At 54.0% G+C, this 20068-nt stretch overlaps 1 protein-coding gene across 3 annotated transcripts in view; it reads left to right on the top strand.

Annotated features, from left to right (window-relative positions):
* The window catches only part of HDAC4 (histone deacetylase 4), a 276416-nt gene that overhangs the window by 174369 nt on the left and 81979 nt on the right, over positions 1-20068 (top strand). For all 3 annotated transcript variants that reach the window (XM_035006743.1, XM_035006742.1, XM_035006744.1), the window contains 3 exons: positions 3591-3741; positions 13553-13673; positions 19746-19867. In XM_035006743.1, coding sequence (XP_034862634.1) covers positions 3591-3741; positions 13553-13673; positions 19746-19867 — 394 coding nt within the window. The remainder of the gene's footprint in view (positions 1-3590; positions 3742-13552; positions 13674-19745; positions 19868-20068) is intronic.

Below are 20068 nucleotides of genomic sequence, written 5' to 3' on the forward strand. Positions count from 1 at the left end.
GAAGGCTGCACTCGTGGGGCACGTTTGTCCCTTCCCTGGGGAGGGAGGGTATGGAGGACCCCCCCGGGGGGCCTGGCTGCCTGTCACGCTGGAAGCGGGTACAGGAAAGTGAGCGGGCGTCCCTGACCTCATACCTCTTCCTCATTTCCCAGAAGCTGGGCGCACAGAGCATCTCTGTGTCACAAGATCTGGGGACGGGCCTGACGTGTGGCGACACCGTGGATGACAGGTGCCACAGTCTGGCTTGTTCTCAGGGCCTTTGGTTTAGGGGCTTCCCGTACGCGTTCCTGCCCCCTTCATCTGATAACGCAGAGCGCCTCTCCGAACGCAGCGGGATGGAGACCTGCAGGGTAGCTGTGGGGCCTTTTGGGGGAATCAAGTCCTAATTTGTAATTGCTACTTTCATGAAAACTCCATGACAGTATTGTTTTTCTGGGATTTCGATCATCCTGTGAATTTTAATCACCAGTATCTGGTGATGGTTATTTCAGTGTTTTGTAATAATAATGGAAAAGATCTTGCTTTCCTTCTAGGTTCTGGCTAAAAAGTAAATATTTTGAGACTATATTCAGTGAATTTCTGCCTGTTCCTCATTTGCACATTAAATGAGTACCAAGCAGTTGGAAGGGAACCCAGGGCTTGTGTGTGGGCAGTTTTGGGGTGTGGGTGATACCAGGAGAGGGGGCACACTTGATTATAAGATCTGTTGTTCAAAACACCGTTGTGTGGGTTTCTCGGCCGGAGCCGCACCGGGCTGCCCTCCGGGTTGTGCGTGTCTGGAGATTGCCGACACCAAGGAGCCCCCCAGCTGCTGTCTGCGGCCTGCTGCAGCCGGGGTTGGGGGGTGCCTTCACCTCTGCACACAGCTGTGTGGCCCTCCGGCAGGATCCCTTCTCCCAAGCCCTGTGGATTCGCCTAGCGCCCCCGCAAGTGCTCCGGAAGCCACGGCCGGGAAAGTACTGGCTCATTTCTGATAGTCTCACTGTCTGCAGTTCATGTAAGGTGCCTGTTTGGACGGTGATTTTTTTCGTAGGAAAGCTCTGAAAAGTGTTGGTGTCCATGCCATGGACCCCACGGGTGGGCACTGAGCAGGACCCCTTCCTCACAGCCCTGCCCTCACACACCGCGGCCTGATTGGCTGCCAGCCCTCGTCCTCACAGCTGGGCTCCGCCTGCCTTCCGTGAACTGCGTCCCCCATGGGAAGGGTGCACTGTTGTGTGGGGTCTGCACACCTCTCCCCTTCCTCCTCCCTCCTGCACTGGTTTTGGGCCTAGCTACCCCTGCCCCTCTGCTCTTCTATCCCTGTGTTTCTGGCTGGAAATGAGTCCCTTTCCCCTTTGTAGAAGGTGGGGCGTGGCTGGGTTTGTGCCCAGTTTGTGGGTCCACTGCAGTGAGAAATACCACCCAGTTGCTGCAACTGTGCCGTGTGTGTGACCAGACAGGCCTGGCTTGAGCTCAGACCCCGCTGACGTGTCCCGCCCTGGCTCTGAGTCCCGTGCGGCTTGGCCATCAGGCCACTTCCCCAGCAGCAGGGCCGGGAGGCTGGGAGGCTGGCTGTCCAGGGCCACCTTGGGGTGTGTCTGCGGAAGCTGGACAGAGAGCCTCCCACAGCAGTGTTTGGGGGGGTATGGCCGGAAGGTCTGGCCGGCACGTTGCCCTTAGGCCGGCACATGGGCCAGGCATCGCGCACCCGCTCCCGCTTGCACGGTCCGCGTTTATAAGTCAGTGGTTTGTTCCTTTTGCTCATCACTTGTTAGTGCTAGCTTCGTCTGAGATTTTGGTGAATGTCCTTTTTATTGGCCAGCATGCATGCTCCCACTCCTGGGTTGTAGGCTTTCTTTGGAGAATGAGTGAGAATTTTCATTTTATAAATTTCTATAATGTTCTTTTTCTTTAACATTTTTGGTGTAATATGATTTGAACCTCACAGAAGCCACAGACATGGTGGGTGACATATTACATCTTCACAGAAAAGAGCTCTAAGCAATCTGAAATCCTGGTTTCTTAATTTACAAGTTTCTCTGGTTGGTAACAGAAACTGGGTAATTCTGTGCTCTGGCGATGGCATCGTGGGAAATGGGCCCAGGGAGCCGGCCGGGGCCCCTGGTGGTGGCACCTCTCCCTCATTCCCTGCGGCCTCTGGTGGGAAAATGCTTGACCTGTGCACTCTCTGCTGCCTGGACCCTCCTCCCTGGCCGCACGGGGGCTCCCAGTGCCCGCTCCCCCAGAGCTGGCAGGGGCGGGCGCAGTACACACAGGAGCACTGAGCTGGCTGGTAAGGGACCAGCAGGAATCCGGGTGTCCCGGGATTCACAGTGCCTGCTCCCCGCGGCAGCCAGACGTCACCGTGAGGGCGGTGCCCACGGAGAAGGCGGCTCCATCACACACATTCACGCACACGCTCACACCCAGGGCTGCTTCACATGTCTCCTTGTTGACGACTTTTCTTGGGCACAGGGACAGTTGAGCAGAAAGCTGCGTGGCCTCCCTGCTCCCCTGCCCTCCGACCCTCCAGCACATCACGGGGGCCTGGGCAGCGATGCTGGGGACAAAGTCCTGTAGGCCCCACTCCATCCTGGTCACCCCTGCCTGCACCTCTAACCCCCAGGGTTTGCTCCTCACAGGAGCCTGTCCGTTTCCTTCTGTTGTAACATGTTGTTCTGAGAGTAAAGTGCCTTCCTTACAGAACAGCACATCCTGCCCGCACGGCCACCACCCAGTCCTGCTCACTGCACATTCCCCGTCCTCTGCCTTTCTGTCACCAAGCGTCGTGCTCCAGGCCCGGCCTGCTGGCTTCCACGTGCCTTGACATTCCTGGCTGGTCACCTGGGTGGGCACCATAGTCCCTGGGAACAGCCAGAGGGATGTGCTGACCTGTCCCTGTCTTAGACACTTGATGGCTTGGATCTGGGAGGACACGTGTGTTTGATTTCCTTGCTAGAAAGTTCCGGGGCTGCTGGGCTGCCAGTGCCGCCCCCACCCTGCCCAGGGAGCAGGACGGCTGCCCACCCAGGAGGGGCTGCAAACATGTGCGTTGTGCTTGTTGACAGCCCATCCGTATTTCTCTCTCATTGCTGGGTGGGTTTCTAGCGAATGGGCGCACGGTTGGCCCCTGTCTGGGGCGCGTCCAGCCGGGCTGTCGCGAGCAAGCCGCCGTGCCCTTCTCATCCGGGCCTGTGTGTAGACGTGTCCCCATGGCCAGGGACAGGGTTGCTGGCTCCTGGGGCAGATGTGCTTCTAACCTGGTGAGGAGGTTTCCCCAATTTTCCAAGGCAGCCATGCCACATCCTGCTCCACCATGTCGCTCTCCAAGAACCATTCCCAACTCAGGAGATCACCCAGATCTTCGTGGGTATTTTCTCCTAGCAGCTCAGTGGTTTTTACTTTCGTTTTTACCACTTAAAGAGTCAGCAGCCGTACTTCGTGTGTGGAACGGGCAGAGCCGCGGGCCTCGGGTCAGAGGTGCTGACTGTGCAGAGGGCCACCTCGCTCCGGGCCAGCACCGCGTGGGGACGCCTGGCGCGTGTGTGCCCTGCCCCACCTGGGAGCAAGGCCCTGACCGTCTTTGTGTCCCCCTTCCCTGCCCGCAGCATCAGCAGGAGCTGCTGGCCATGAAGCATCAGCAGGAGCTGCTGGAGCACCAGCGGAAGCTGGAACGGCACCGCCGGGAGCAGGACCTGGAGAAGCAGCACCGGGAGCAGAAGCTGCAGCAGCTCAAGAACAAGGAGAAAGGCAAAGAGAGTAAGTGTGCAGGCAAGGTCCCGTGTGGGCGCTGGGGCCTCGCCGGGGCGGCTCTTCCCGCGGGCCTCATGCTCCAGGCCCCATAAGCGGTGGCCCCCGGGCGGAGCCACCCCCGGGCGGAGCTCGCCGTGTCACCCGCAGCTTCGGCCGCGTGGAGTCCGTATCTGTGTCCTCATTCGGGGTGGGCAGCACCACCTTTGGCTTGATGGAAGCATACTCCACAGGTGCAGACTGGCTTTACCTGTGAGTTCAGTCCCAAAGGTTTCAAAGTTCTTTTCTCTTGCAAGCATTTTGTGAGCCCCTAAGAACCAGGCCTGGCTTGTGGCGTAGCCCAGGGGCTGAGTGGGGACGCGGTGGCCCACTGCCTATTTTCACATTTGCTCTCTTGACTCCAACGTTTGCTTTTTCTAGTGGCTGTGCTTGGGTGTCTGAAGACCAGTATGGTCTGTTATCTTCCAGGAAAGGAGATGATTCTATGTGCCGTTCTCCCTTTGGAAGATTATAGGGGACGGTTTCCCAAGTCCCTGAGGAGGAACCACAGCCCCCTGCCGCATGCCTAGCCACTGCACCAAGGGCGCCTCCCGTGGGCTCAGCAAGGACCAGGGTTTGTGAGACCTGGTGTGTGCTCCACATGGGCTGCATCCCCGCAGACTGAGGCTGAAGCCATTTGTCCCACACGCGCGTCCATGCCTCCTTCTTTGGGTAGCTTATTTCCAGTGACACACCCAGAACCTAGACAGGAGAGTGAGTGGGTCGCACATTCCCAGGCTCTGTTCATTTCCACCCAAGACTCAGTGCTCCGCTGAACTTGTTTGATCCCTGGTGATACTGAATAGAAGCCAAGACGTGCATTTCTCTCCTGCATCGGGTTTCGGTGTGGGGACTGTAGGGTGACTGACTCTTCCAGTGCTTGTGAGCAGAAATACTGGTTCTTGCGTACTTGTGTGTTACTTCGGTAACACACGTGAACCTGAGAAATGCGTTATCTTCAACTACTGAAAATGGTTAGCCATCTAGACAAACCATCTTAACAGCCTGTTGTTTAGATTTTAATCTGCATTCTCACGACAGCATGAGGTGTGTTAAAGCATTCCTGTAAAGTCTGTTATTTGAAATTATCTAAGAATCTGTCATATTGGTGTATGATACATAGAGAAAAAGTACACGCCCTCCAATATATAGGGAACTGTTTGTAAGCTCGCCTCCCAGTAAAGCTCCCAGACCAGGAAAGGAGCAGCATCTGGGCCCCTGTGCCCTCCAGTCCCTGCCCCTGCCTCCTTCCCCAAGGAACTCCTCCCTGGCACTTCACACCCAAGGCACTTTGGCCTGCTTTTGAGGTTTATATAAATGGACTCGTTAATACGTAGGCCCTTGTGTTTTGCTTCTCTCACACCGTCACGCTTGTGCAGTGTGTCCTCATTGTCCTGTGTAGCAAGAGCTCACCGATGTTGGTTGCTGCCTGCTGCCCATCTCACGGGCACACCGCTGTGGTCCATCCTGCGCTTAGTAGGTTTCCTGGGTTTCCTAACCAGAGCTGTAACACGTGATGCCAATACGCGTGTCCTTGGACACGTCACCTGGTGCAGACGGGCAGGTGCGAAGTGGCTAGAGCTGAAGTTTAGGGAATGCACGGGCCCACCTTTCACAGTGAGGCCCAGCTGTTTCTCAGTCACTGTCCCAGCTGCGCAGGGCAGCACCCACTGCTCGCATCCCCGCCAACGCTTGTTGCCGTCAGCCACTCCGGGCTTGGCTGTGAGCGCTCATCCCGCTGGCTTCAGCCGCATGGTCTGATTACCAGCAAGGCTCAGCACGTTCTCCTGTCCCGTGTCAAGTGCCTGCCTGTTCAAGCCTCTCCCTCATTTTTGTGGTGTGTTGTCGCCCTTTTTCTTGGCTTGGGTGGTTCTGTTCACATTCTGGCCCCGAGCCCCCTGCCGATGTTCTGTGTTACGCACACCTTCCGCCATGCTGCTGTGTGTCCTCGGTCTGGTGGCCCCTGCTCCCAGTGCGGCCTGACCCACCGGTCTTCTCCAGACCCGAATCAGGACACAGTGCCTGCAGTATCGTATGTGTTCGCGTACACATTCTCTTTCAAAAAGGCTGCTGTTTTTTCCTAACGTATGCAGCCAATGTGTTTTTTTCGTGTTCACTTTGTGTTTCCAATTTAACTATTTGTAAGTTTTTAGTAATTGGTTTTATACATAAAAGTACCAACTTTTATGATCATTAGTTACTACAGCGTATTTTACTCTTGAAATAATATGCTTTAAATGTATTTTTATTTTAATGGTCTGGTAGAGTTTCAACGTAGAAAGCATATCTGGAGAATTTTTATTCCACATGAGATCTAATTTTTGTACCGATATTTGAAAGTAATTACTAGAACTGAGGGGTGTACCTCATTATATCACACCAGTCAGATGAGGTGGGAGCTTACAGGCTGTGATCGCCCACAGTCTAGATTCCAGGCACAAGGATAAAAGGCCATCAGGGAAAACTAAATTGCAGATTTGGGTTGGCAACAGACACCCTTGGTCTTTGAGTGCAGACTTGTATCAGCGGCGGGCTGACAGGGCAGATGGGGTGGTCACACGCATCACGCTCACCGCCCAGCCTGCCAGCTCGATGACACTCTCCTCTGTCCACAGCCCCGTGCTGGCCCAACCACTGCGTGTATTGTGTGTGTGGACTCCTTTGTGTCAAGGGACCTTCCTGGCCGAGGTGTGGCCAGGGCGCTGGCCACCTGTGAGTGGTGGCATGTGGTGTCGGGAAAATCCCCCAATGTGCTGGTACACTGGTCTGGAGTTGAGGGTGGGCTTCAGCACTGTCATTTCTAGAACTCCATGGATCATTCTGGTGTGCAGCCGGGGTTGAGAACCGTGCATCTAGGTGAGTCCTCTCGCTCTGTGTTGGAATCTGGCTACCACAAGGGCCCCATGGCCTTCCGTTGGAGGCAGCCTTCTGTTCTGGAACCCAGCCCCGTAGATGGCGGCACCCGGTCCTTATCAGAGCCCTGTGAGAGGAGCTTCGGCTGCGGGGCCAAAGCCACGGCGGGGCTGCATACACCCATGCCCCTGCCTTGGGTCCTGACCCCTTTTCCAGTCTCCTGTGCTTTGCTTGGGCCTCACTTGTGTATCCTACTTGATGTGTTTTGCTTTGGAGGAGGGAAGTCGTTGTTTATCAAAGGATGGAAGTTAAACTGTAAGTATCAGCTAGTTGGTGTGTACCACAACTAACCAACAAATACCAGGTTTCCAGATTGCTAAAAAGCAGCTCAGGCTAAGTTAGTTCCTCGTAGTTTACCTGAATCTTCCAATAAAAATAACAACTTAAGCCTCACAAAATGTGAGAAGATTTGACTTCAGAAGACATTTTAGATCTGTTTACATGTCAAAAACAATTTCTTCACTACCTACTAGACATCTTCCCCGCCCCAGCTGGAGCGTTGGAATGTTCTCTGCTTCCCTCCACGCTCGTCACTAGCAGCAGCCCTGGTGGTTTTCGATTTGTGGATTTGGGTGGTCAGGTTTTATTATTAATAATAAACTGTGTACAGTTTGGGTATTTGGCACGCTTGTGTAGGCTTTGCAGCCCTGAGTGTGGCCTTGTGAGGAGGCAGGCCTGGCAGGCCGCTGTGGTGGACACCACTCGGGGGCTCTTAATGCGAGCGGGGCCGCGGGCGGGCTCCGCACCCATGAAGGAGGGCCTTGTTCGCACCAGCTAAAAGGGCATTTGTGGGGGAATGCAAATGGCCTGGGGCGTCTCCCATTTGTAAGCATTTGAAAATGCAGTGCAAGGCATCTGTGTAGTTTCTTGGGGTTTTTTAAAAGTGAATTTCCTATTGAATTTTTAATTAAAGTTTTGTTACATTTGTAAACATTTACAGTATTTTTAATTTTAAATAATTCTGCAATTTTCTTTTACTTATTGATACCAGTTAATGCTATGCGCTCTAAGGAACAGTGAATTCTTAGAATTTGTGGCATTTCATCTCATTCGGCATGAACACATGCTTTTTAGTCAGGTAAGTTTTACTTAGATTAACTACATTTAGGAATCGAAGACACACGGACTCAAAGGGAGAATCCAATAGAAGGCAAGTCTTTGTTCTCTGAGCAGTCTGGAGCGAACACAGTGACATTTCTGTTCGCTGCTATTTACAAGCACAGCCCCATCATTCACTTTGTTTTAAAAAAAAAAAAAAAATGGCTCAAAGGGCTGGAGTTAAAAGATCCAACACCTGATCCAGAAAGTAATTCTCTGTCCCATTTGTGAAGTTGGGCCTTCCTCAAGGGCTAGTGGGGCAGGAGAAAAATGAGTCAGTCGTGATGGGTGGTGTCTAGAAGCACCTTCTCCTCCGCCTGGGCCCCCGGGTACTTGGGCAGGTGCTCCACGCCATCAGCTCGGCCCCTCGTGCCGCCTGGTCTGTACTTACCAGCCTGTTCCTTACATCCCTCCTCCTGTGTGGAGGGGGCTTTGTCTCTTTTATTGACATCTCTTTCCCCATCAACCAGACCAGACTCTGGCATGTAGTTAGGTCTCTATGAACCCTGTCAAATGAATGATACTCAGCCTGAATTAATTTTTTTTAAAAAGTGAAAAAAAGAGATGTTTGGTATTTGTGTACTAAATGTATTTTATTGGTTCTGTAACTGGTTTAACGTGGAGGGATCTGGATGAGCCCAGGATGATGTATGGAAGTGTGGAATCACCATGCACTGGAAACTGATATAACACAATGTAAACTAGCTGGAATTCAAATACAAACTTTAAAAAAGAAGGAGAGGAGAAAACAATTTTTTTACTCCATCAGTATTTCCTAAGTGTCAGAAGAACTGCTCTGTGAGGCGTGTCGGGTTAGAACTGAGGATACTAATAAGAGCGCCAAGATTTCAATATACACGAAGAGAATAAGCAATAGCCTGCAGATGAGAACACATAAAGGGGCAGAATCCGTTGAGAGATGAGTAAACAACTAGAAGGATGATGGCTCTTCTTTGAATTCTCTCCTGTAAAGCATGACGAAGGAAAGAAGGTCCCTCCACGGTACTCAGAGCTGAGTATGTGTGGCTCCATGTTACTTGGGTTTGCTCTGCCACGCCTGTGTGCAAGTGTGAGGACGTGTACCCCAGTCATGCCCGCCGCCCCTGGGGGGAGGGGCCGGGAGGGCCACGGGGGGTCCGCCCTTGTGACCAGGTCATCATCTGCCCCCTCTTGTAATGTGGTCTTGGCCAGACATGTCAGGGAAGTGCCGTGGCGTCCCTGTAGTCTATTCATGCCAGACGAACCCTCCTGAGTTCAGGGAGGTGGGCTTGTCTTGATTGGATCCAAGAGGGCCTGTAAGGTGCTTTCTCCCACCCTGAGCGGGCAGAGGGACCACGTGTCAGTCGTGCGACCTACCTCTTCCTGTGAGGACACAGGTGACAGCTCAGGGTATAAGGGCTGATGGGGCCAGTGTCCCCTCCAGGTGGGGCAGCTGCCCCTTGCCACGTCTTGCTGTACTTGCCTGTCCCTGGGATTTATCTCATGCTCTCCCTGCTGGGATGGAGCATTGATTCTTTGCGCTTCTTTGAGTTCTGGAGCCTGTGATGCCAGCCAGGGGTATGGCTGAAGCAGGGAGAGTCAGAGGCTCCCGAAGCACGATCCTTGGGATCAGCCTGTCCCTAGAGTACTCGCAGGGGACTCACAAGCATCTCTCCCGTGGAGGAAAAGTGGGTCCACATTGACAGGTGTTTTTTGAGAAGGTAAGGCCAGCTAATGCCCAGGTTTGATTTGCTGGGAAACTTTCAGGAACGTCCTTACTCCACGTACTGAGACACTCTGCTTCTTGTCCTGCTCCCCATTGTCCACTCTTCTGCAACCACAGTTGTGAAGGACCAGGGGGCCATCTCCTCCTCCATCTGGGTCTTCCTCCTCCTACTCCTCCTCCCCCACCCCCTCCTCATCATCAGGCAGTCTGATCACTTCGCTGTGAGGCCAGCAGCACCGAGAAGTGGAAAAAAACCCAAAGCTCCTCATTTCACTGTGGTTTCTTTTATCAGCTGGGTACACTTAGATATTACTAGCAAATTTGCATTTCCCTCTGTAAATGGCCCTCTCTGCCCTCTGCTCTTCCATGCCCCCCAGTGCCTCCCCCCCCCCCATCACCTCTTGCTCCTGGTTGCAAGGCACGCTGTGTCCTGACATGGTTAACCCTTGGCGAATTCCCCAGCCGTCCTCTGGTGCTGATGCGCTGTTTGGAATGCCAGGTGACTGCATATCCGGGCACGTTATACGCAGATCTCCATGTCTGTGTGATTTTCACACGGGCTCTGAATGTTCTGAACTGGTGTTCAGTCTGACACTCACTATGTTTGGAGGGCACCGAGCAGCGATGCTCAGAAGCAGGTGTGACTTCATGCCTTTGGTCACCTCCCACGGCCTGGCCTGTGTCCATCCTCCCATGTGCGCCGATGGGGTCATTTCCTTGGACCCTGGGAAGGCCCGGGACAAAAGCCCATGTGTCGTGATGGAAGCTTCTGAAGGTGCTTTGGAATCGGCTTAGTGAACTTTCTGTGTGTTTCCCTTGGATGAGCTCATTCAGGCCCCACTGCAGCTGCAGAGGACCCGCTCTCCAGGGGTCTGTGCTGACTGCCGCCCACCACACACAGAAGGCCCTCTGTAACTAACTGCAGGGGCACACTGCCTTCGAGAATGCAGACACACCTACAGCCAGACAAAAAGTCGGTTTGTGAATGACAGCGTGTACTGGGGGTGTGAAAACAGTGGCAGGAGAGACGGTTTCTCTAATGATACTAACAATTTATGAGCAATTTGTCAAAATATCTGTAGAGTCTCATACACCAAAACCCATTTCATGTGTATCAGAGAGGAACGTGAAAAACTAGCAACAGCGAGCAGTTCAGTGAATGAAAACCCAGCACCAGAGAACCAAGGATAAAATAAAACTGGTTATTTACCGAACCAGCGAAAGCAAGATCGATCTCAGCGCTTCCAGGAAATGGAAAAAACCGCAACAAGGAAACTAGGGCAGACTACGTAAAAACAAGCATTTGAATTTTAAACGAGGAAAGCACGCAGTTTCCTCCCTTTGTTGGGGGAAACCTGGTCCTTTCCTCCTGTGTTTGTCCTTTACTTGTACACGGAGCCGCACTCGCCTGGAAAGCCTCACTTCCAACAGTGCTGGTCGCCGCCCGCTTGGGGTCTCCCACCAAGCGCTGCTTGGCCACCACCAGCTGTCCTGCCGTGTAGCCAGTCCTGACACGGTGGGGGTTCAGTTGCACGAGTCTGCCGCCCGCTTCGGACACCAGCTGCAAATCCAGGTTGCAGGTCAGACGTGTCCACACCCCCCTCCTTGGGCTCCTTTAATTTGCCAGAACAGCACACAGAACTCAGGGAAGTTCTCACATAGGTGTACTGGCTTACTAAATGATGTGACAGAGGACACAGATGGGCAGCCAGATGACGTGGTGCATACAGACGAGGTCCGGGCAGGTCCCGAGTGCCAGAGTTTCTGTCCCCATGCAGTTGGCATGCATCACCTTCGCAGTATGTGGATGGGTTTGCCAACACGGAAAGCTCTCTGAACCCCATCCTGTTGGGACTTTATGGGGGCTTCCTCATGATAAATTATTATCTCCCATTTCCAGACCCTCTCCCTTCTTGATGGGGCTGAAAATTCCAAGCTTCTAATCATGGCTTGGTCTTTCAGTGACCAGCCCCATCCAGGAGCCTCCCAAGAGTGCAGTCATCACATCAGCTGAAGAGTTTACAAGGGTTTTAGGAGCTCGGTGCCAGGAGCCGGGGGCGGGTGTGTGTGTGTTTACATACATGTATATACATTGCACATACACACCTATGTACACATACACATTATCTCACAAAATTAGAATATCCTCCAAGTTGTAAAAGGAAACGAGACCAAGGCAGAGGCTTGCACACAAAAGTGGAGGAGAAGTGAGAGCTGGGGCCAGGGAGCCAGCTGCTTTGGTTTGACCCTGCCGCTGAGTGCCGCCCCTGAGGTTCCCCCGGACCACATGGGGCTGATGATCCCACTTACAGTGCTCATGTGAACTTTAAGCATGTGAGGCCTAGAATGTAGGAGGCTCACAATAGATTCATCGCTATAAATCATACAGCTCAAATGGATAAACATTTAAAACGTACACACACAGACCCACAGCACCACCACCAAACATACCACATGAAGACTCTGAAAGAAAAATAAACCAAGGACATAAAGATGTATCACAAGACTGAAAGATAACTGCTTGCTCGGGTAGTTATCGGGGACCACAGTGAAATACCAGCTACCCTTCCCATTTACAGCAAGTGACAGTCGCCAGTACTGATGAAGACTGAGTCACATGGTGATCCCGAGTACTGATGGACAGAGGCACGGTATCATCCTGAGTACTGATGGAGGTGTGGGATCAGGTGGCGATCCCAAGTACTGATCGAAGTGTGGGATCAAGTGGTGATCCTGTGTACTGATGGACAGAGGCACGGGGTCATCCGAGTACTGACAGAGATGCAGGGTCAGGTCATGGTCCTGAGTACTGATGGAGGCTTGGGGTCACGTGGTGATCCTGAGTACTGATGGAGGTGTGGGATCAGGTGGGGATCCCAAGTACTGATGGACAGAGGCACAGGGTGATCCTGAGTACTGATAGAGACGTGGGGTCAGGTAGTGATCCTGAGTACTCATGAAGATGCAGGGTGCTTGCCCGTCGTTGACACATAATGGTCAGTGTATGAGGCATTTTGGAAAGCAGTTAGAAGATGCTTTGAGGGCTCTAATGTTACTTTTGTTAGATGTATTGATTTTGTTGATCTTTCCTAAGCAAATCCTCAGTACGAACGATGTCTACTCATAAATGTTCACGGCAGTACGGCTTCTAACAACAACAAGGATAATCTAGAAGTGCCTTCTAGTCAGAACATGGTTTTGTAAAATGTAAACTGTGCTTTGCTCATCTCCTGAAGTGTTTCTCCACCAATAAAAATACTGGTTGGACTCTGTACAACAGGAACTATGTTTGCTACTCACAAGTGGAGGGATGGGTGCGAGAGTGCTGTGTAGTCCCAGCGTGGCCCCGAGGAGCACGAATTAGATGCGCACGGGCCTTGTGATCGAGTGGTGGGTCTGGACTTTTCTTTGTGCATCTGTTTCTCAAACTTGCCTGTTTTCTCTACGGGGCTGTGAATAACCACCACACGAGAAGACCACAGAGCACATGATTCTGCCTTTAGTACAGCCTGGTGAACGTGCTCGAAGTAAGTAGCTGATGAGCTGGAAGGAACAGAAGCTTCCTCTGACACGAGTGGAAAGCAGGCCGCTGCCTTGTACACAAGCATCGCAGGGTGCCCGCCGAGGGAGCGCACTCCATCCCTCTCACCGGCAGGCGGTGGGTGCGCACAAAACCTCTCTGAGATTCAGCTGCTTTTGCTCTAGTGAGAACGAAACCACCAGGCTGCCAGCACCTACTTCAGAATGTTCTTTTATGTAACATTATTAAACTTCCCTCTGCGTGGTTTTGTGTTAGGTAACAATAAGTCTTTATGCTGATTACTTCTGCATTTTAGATGGAATGCAATTATGTAAAATCTTCATGGGAAGAAGCCCTCTTATTAAACTTCTCCCGTCCTTCTCCCTTCTTTGAGAAGCCTTCATGGCATCAGCAACATCCCGAATTAGAGGCCCTGGCCTGTCTGTGTGTCTTTGCTCCCTGTCCGGCGCGGAGCTCCGCGGCCTCCCCCTGCCCCCCGGGCCAGAGCCTCCAGTCGGTCACCTGTCTGCTTCCTTCTGCACCAGGTGCAGTGGCCAGCACAGAAGTGAAGATGAAGTTGCAAGAGTTTGTCCTCAATAAAAAGAAGGCGCTGGCCCACCGGAACCTCAACCACTGCATTTCCAGCGACCCTCGCTACTGGTATGGGTAAGTGGGGGCCTGAGCAGCACGCGATCGTCGGCATCTGCTTCTTCGCCCGGCAAGGCAGCGGGAGGGGTGGTGGTGGGTGCACTGAGAAGCTCTGTGAGCGCAGCCGCAAACACGGGGTAGCAGGAGAGGTCTGGAGGTTAACGCGTGGGGCGGTCATCCCGACAGAGGGGCCCGTCTGTAGCTGAATGGACTGCTGCGTGTGGATCCGGTGCCTGCCCATTGCTCCTCTCACCATATATTTTGGCCACAAAAGGAGCCACTTAAACTGTAACTCTGATCTAAATTGTCCGAATGCACCTACTGAATTTCTGCGCAGTGTTTTATTAGCTGCTGGGTGAGCCCTTGGCATGTGTGGTCTATTTTACTTTCACACTAGGAACCCTTTGCCAGAGCTGCATAATGGACAAAGGCCACCAGAGAGTCTTGTTCATGCTAACAGCTGAAGGAAGCTGGTGTGCCATTGCAGAAAGGTCGGGGACAGTGCCCGCGTGCAGAGGGATGTCCTGTGAGCACGAGCTCGCTGCAGAGATGCTGGCCAGGGCCCAGGCCACGTGTGGAATGGAGGGTCCAGATTACGAGGCTTTAAACAATGATCAAGGGGGCTTCACAGGCTTTGCTTTGAAATACAGTTTTCCCCTGTTTTCAAGAATAATTTCATTTCTCACAGAAAACCCATAGGGTTGTTCTCATAAATCAAAATATGGTTATTCATTTTATTGGGGAAAAACCTATCTATTCTCAAGCTCCCAAATGGGCAACTATTTGACTAAATCCAACACCGCCACATCCCACTGGGATGATCCCCCGTATCCTGGTAGATGACGCCGTTATCAGTACAACCGAAAAGGACTTTTATTCCAGGGCAGAAAAGGCTGCCCTTACGCTGTATACACTGCCTGGTCCAGAAAGCTGCGCTCACTCCTGTCCACCGGGCTGTTGGCGTGCACGCCTACAGGCAGTGACAGGACTCCCGCCGCAGAACAGAGGCGGCGGCGGCCGTGAGAAGCCACGAGGGAGGCCACGAGCCCACAGCCACCACGTGAAACTCCGATAGCAGTGCGCGGGGTCCCCACGTATGGGGCCCCAGCCACCCAGGCCTGCTGTGGGAGAGCCGCACCGTCCCCTGAGGGGGGTGGCAGCCAGGCGATGGCCCAGGGAAAGCAGTTTGGGGTGCCGTTGAGATGGTATCCATGGGGTTCATACTGAGGACAGCAGGAGAAGGAGTGGGGCACAGGGGCTCAAGACTGGGAGGCACTGGGGGGACCTGGGATGACAGGCCTGTGAAGGCGGCAAGACAGCAGAGGCGCTCTGGGACCTGCTGGGAGGGAGCATTTAGCAGCGGTGGTCGGCAGGCAGGGAGGCCCCAGGGGCCCTTTGGGAGGAGGGTCAGTCCGTGACGCGACTGGGGAGGTCAGGCTGGTTGGGAGCCCGCAGGAGTTCGTGTGGTGGCGCGCAGGAGTCATGGGTTGACCACGTCGGAGTTCTTGGATGGTGGCCCCAGTGATGGAAGAAGGTTCATGCCGGGCTCCCCTGTGAGCGGGCAGGAGGCTGGGGCAGGAGACCACTGGCCGGAACAGAGGCCGCGGTGACAGGTTGAATGTGACAGGAGAGTGTGTTTGCCTCCAGTCCTGGAGGCTGCAGGGGGAAGGGTGGGTAGAAAGGGAGCACCGAGGAGAGAGGCTAGAACGGAGGGAGGGCTTTCTAGGGAGGAGCTCCCAGGAGCAGGAAAGGGGGAGATACGGAGGGCAGGTGGCTTTTAATCCTGGGCTATTGGGGGATTGAAGTGGCTGCTCCCTGGTGAGCAGGGCCCTCGAGGTCAGGCCTGACCCGGACACAGCTCACCTGCCCTGGGTTCAGCTCTCTCAGAGGGATTTAGGGCACACGGGCTGGAGTGGGAAAGTCAGCCAGGGGACAGGTTTGTTTGCACTGAATGTGGCAGCTGTCATGTTTAGTCACTCTAAACCCAACATCATGGAGTGACTGTCACATTCACTTGCTGTGTGATGGCAGGTACTCGGTCAGAAAACTGGGTCTTTGTGGAGGAAGAACTGAACTTTGACCCTAGCTTCACTCCACACACAGTGATTAGCACAAATATAAATCCAAACACAAAAGTTAAAACTCCTAGGAGAAAATATAGGAGAAGTTTTCACAACCCGGGGGCAGAGGTGGACAGAGTTCTTAGGACACCACAGTCATCGAGTGTAAACCAAAAACTCCAACAATAGACTTTGTGACAATTAAAAACTGCTCTTTCAAAGACACCATTAAGAAAATAAAAAGGCAAGCCACAGACTGGAAGAAAATATTCACAATGCCTGTAGCTGACAGAGTGCTTGTATCCAAAATATATAAAGAGCTCCCACAACTCAATAATAAAAAGACAAGTGATCTACTGAAAAAATACAAGCGAAAGATTTGAACTAATACCTCAGAAGATAAGATCTACCGATAGCCAGTCAGTCCATGAAAAGATCGTTAGCCATCAGAGAAATGCAGATCACAGCCATAGGGAGGCACCATCTCACACCCATCGGGGTGGCTGACGTTTAGCAGACCCGGCGTTGGTGAAGGTGTGGAGCCCGTGGACTTCAGCAGCAGAGTGGTGCGGCCACCTGCAAACAGTCCAGCAGTTTCTTATAAAGGCTTATGTGCCCCGACCCCATGACGCTGTCCTGCTAGTATCTGCCCAAGAGGAAGAAAAACTTCTGCCCACATACACTTGGGTTCTGGTGGTCATAGCCGCATCATTCATTTCCTGCCAAAGAACAGAAGCAGCCTGAACGCCCACCAGCCAGAGGACACAGGAGACGCAGGCCCAGACACGTGACACTCAGACAGAGAAGCCACCCGGAGCCCTGCTCGGGGACTTAGGCAGATGAAGCTCTGCAGTCAGCACGATGAATCCAGCGACGAAGCCGGCCGGCAACTGGGCTGGGGGACCGGGCTCGCCTGCGGAATGGTGCAGGGTTCTGTCCGTGGAGATGACCCTGCTCTGTCCCTCCTGCAGCGGTGGCCCCCCCCCCACGTGTCTCTGAGCACAGAGACGAGGATGCTGTGACTGAGATGCGCTGCGGGCACCAGACACACTGGACTGCAGGGCCTTGGCACGAAGGGAAGGATGTGAACTATTTCACGGGTCATTTTTATATTGATTGCACATTGGGCTCTATTGGGTTAAAGAGCATACTGAAGTCAGTTTAACCATTTTTATTCATTGTAACGGGGCTGCTGTAACATTTAAATTGCACCTGTGACTCACATCCTACGTGCGTTGGACGGCACTGGCTAAGCGAGTACACTTCTGTTTAGGGCACTTGCGCAAGTCTGATACAGCGGGAAAGGTCACTTGTGGAGCGCTGAAGTGGCTGGATGCATGTGGAGCTTTACTCCGTGGTAGCCTAAGGAGGGTTGACAAAGCAAAGGCAGCGGCCCTGGTTTCTCTGCCCCCGTCAGCGCTGCTTGAAGATCAAGAGTCACCGACCATCTGCCCAGATGCTGGCAGACGTGCCGCCGAGCGCCTCCCGCCAGGCTGTGATGAGGGGCTGGAGCTGGGGACCTGGTTTGTGGGCAGGCCTGAGCCTCATGGAAGGAGCTGCCCTCGAGTTCTGCTCCCCTGTGCAAGGGGGTGGGTGTGGTGGGTGTGCACGTGGGAGTGTGTGTGAGGGTCTGTGCATGGGGTGAGTGCACTGAGTGTGTGTGAGTGTGGGTGGGGTGTGAGTGTGAGCATGTCAGTGTGCAGCGTGGGGTACGTGTGAGTGTGAGAGCGTGTCCGTGTGCGGGGTGGGGTGTGTGTGTGTAACAGTGGGGTGCGGTGCCGCAGGGGTGTGTGAGACCGTGAGGGTGAGAGCGGGTCAGCGTGAGGTGTGCATGCAGCCTGGGGCACACGTGCTCGGTCCCAGGGGCGGGGGTGACGGCAGCTTTGCCCTGGAGCAGCCCGCTCAGCCCTGCGGGGGTCCCCTGGGGATGAGCTCTTGTCCCGCGGTCTGCAGGGTTCCTGGAAGCTGGGCTGTGGTGACGTGAGTCACTCCCTCGAAGTCTCTGGACTCGGCCGTGACGGCACCAGGGGGGGTCAGTGCAGCGGTCTGAGCGCCGGCCCAGACCCGTGTCCTGGGGCGATGCAGGAGCGCCCTGCGCCCAGTGCGGCCGGCCTCATGCTGCGTCCCCGAAGGCCTGAGGAGGGAGTGAGGGCTTTCACCCCAACAACATCTCCAGCAGTCAAGCCCGAGGAGAAAATCTATGACATCTTGAACAAATACAGCTTTTCCAACTTCTGGCTTCACTATAAACAGCGTACAATTAAAGTCGAACAACAGTACTTATTATTTGTAATAATATTCTACCAATAATTATTCATACTTCCGGGTCACAAAATGCACACACAGGTCTTTCCATGCGTCTCTTGAAAGAGAAAGCAAATTCGTTCCTAGATTGTGACTTAGTACTGAGAAGTTTGAAACCGGCCAAGGCTGCGTTCCCCAAAGGGCACCTCAGAAGACGTGATTTGGTACAGAGAGAGTGTTGCCCTCAGACCTTTTTTTTTTTTTTAAGATTTATTTATTTGGGGGCGCCTGGGTGGCTCAGTTGGTTAGGCGGCTGCCTTCGGCTCAGGTCATGATCCCGGGGTCCTGGGATCAAGTCCCTCATCGGGCTCCCTGCTCGGCGGGAAGCCTGCTTCTCCCTCTCCCACTCCCCCTGCTTGTGTTCCTGCTCTCACTGTCTCTCTCTCTGTCAAATAAATAAATAAAATCTTGAAAAAAAAAAGATTTATTTGACAGAGAGATAGAGAGCACAAGTAGGCAGAGCAGCGCGTAGAGGGAGAGGGAGAAGCAGGCTTCCCGCGGAGCAGGGAGCCCGATGTGGGGCTCGATCCCAGGACCCCGGGATCATGACCTGAGCTGAAGGCAGCTGCTTAACTGGGAGGGAGCACCCAGGCGACCTGCCCTCAAACCTTTAATGAGATTGTCAGAGAATGTTCCCCCGAGGTGAGGCCAGGGTTGTCACAGTGGAACCACAAGTTAAAAGGAGGGCTTCCTGCCTGAGGAGGTGACCCCGTGATGCAGGTACAGGCGTGTGGGGGCAGCTGTCCCCGGGAATGTGAGCTCTTTCCTGCTACACAGCCTGGCTGGGCCCCACAGCCCAGATGTCCAGGCTGTGCTCATTGGACGGGTCTCTGTGATCAGCCCATTCTCTGCACAAGTTTGCTCTCAAATATTTAAATTATACACCTGTAAGCATTTAAGAGCTCCTGTTCTTAATTCAAATAACACCAGGTGCCATGGGTATGGAGTACTGTGTATTCAAATAAATAGTCTAACAAATTCCAAATAAGTAAGTTGGCAAATTTGTTTCAAGTCATTAAGCAGATTACACAGTTTAAAGACTCAACAGAATTCATTACACCTCGGGTGGGTGCTTCCAGGAAGCCGAGGATGGTCTTCCCGAGGGTCGTCGGCTCCCCATTCCCAAGCCCTGACTCCCCTCCCGCCCGCCAGAGCCTCCTCCTGGAGCCGGATACTGTCTCGAAATTTTAAAGGATGTGGAGTGGTGCCTGGCTGGTCGTCGGAGGCAGTAAACGTCATAGACCCACTTCCAGGCACAAGGTGTTGGTCCCTGCCACCCACCGTCCCCAAGGAAGCAGGGTGATGGGGCGGATTTTATCCCTCTGAAGGTGCAGCTGAACGCTGGGTATTGTCTGCTGAAGGGAGGCCCCCTGGGGGACGCCAGACTGGACCACTGCTGTTCTGAATGCACTCCACCCATCGCAGCTGCCTCCCACCGTGCCTTTGGTCCCGTGCGCGTGTGCCGGCCGTCGCCCGAGGACAGGCCCTTCTGTGGCCAGGGAGCAGCCGAGAGCGGCAGGACGGCCGGCACTGCTCCTCCCGGCCCGGGTGCGGCTGCGGAGGCCCTGCCCAGTCTTGGTTCGCAAGGTCACCTTGCTTTTGTCTCATTTCAGCCTGGCCCCACACAGGGCCCGTCTCCTTGGTCGGAGCTGATCCGGGGCTGCCGTGTCAGGCGGGCTCCCGCCCCTCGCTAACTCCTCCGTCTGTCTTTGCCTCTTCCGTCCAGGAAAACACAGCACAGTTCGCTTGACCAGAGCTCCCCGCCCCAGAGCGGGGTGTCGGCCTCCTACAACCACCCGGTCCTGGGAATGTACGACAGCAAAGATGACTTCCCGCTCAGAAAAACAGGTCAGTGCCCAGGGCCCAGGGCCTGGGGGCGGGGCTCTCAACCGGCCCCTCCCCCATGCCCACAAGGGCGGGGCTCTCACCCGGCCCCGCCCATAGGCCCCGTAGGGGGCGGGGATCTTGACCGCCCCCTCCCACACGCCCACAGGGTTGGGGCTATCAACCGGCCCCTCCCACATGCCTGCAGGGGTGGGGCTCTCAACC

The sequence above is a fragment of the Mirounga leonina genome, unplaced genomic scaffold (assembly GCF_011800145.1).
Source record: "Mirounga leonina isolate KUSES-001 unplaced genomic scaffold, KU_Mleo_1.0 Mir_151, whole genome shotgun sequence".
NCBI lineage: Eukaryota > Metazoa > Chordata > Mammalia > Carnivora > Phocidae > Mirounga > Mirounga leonina.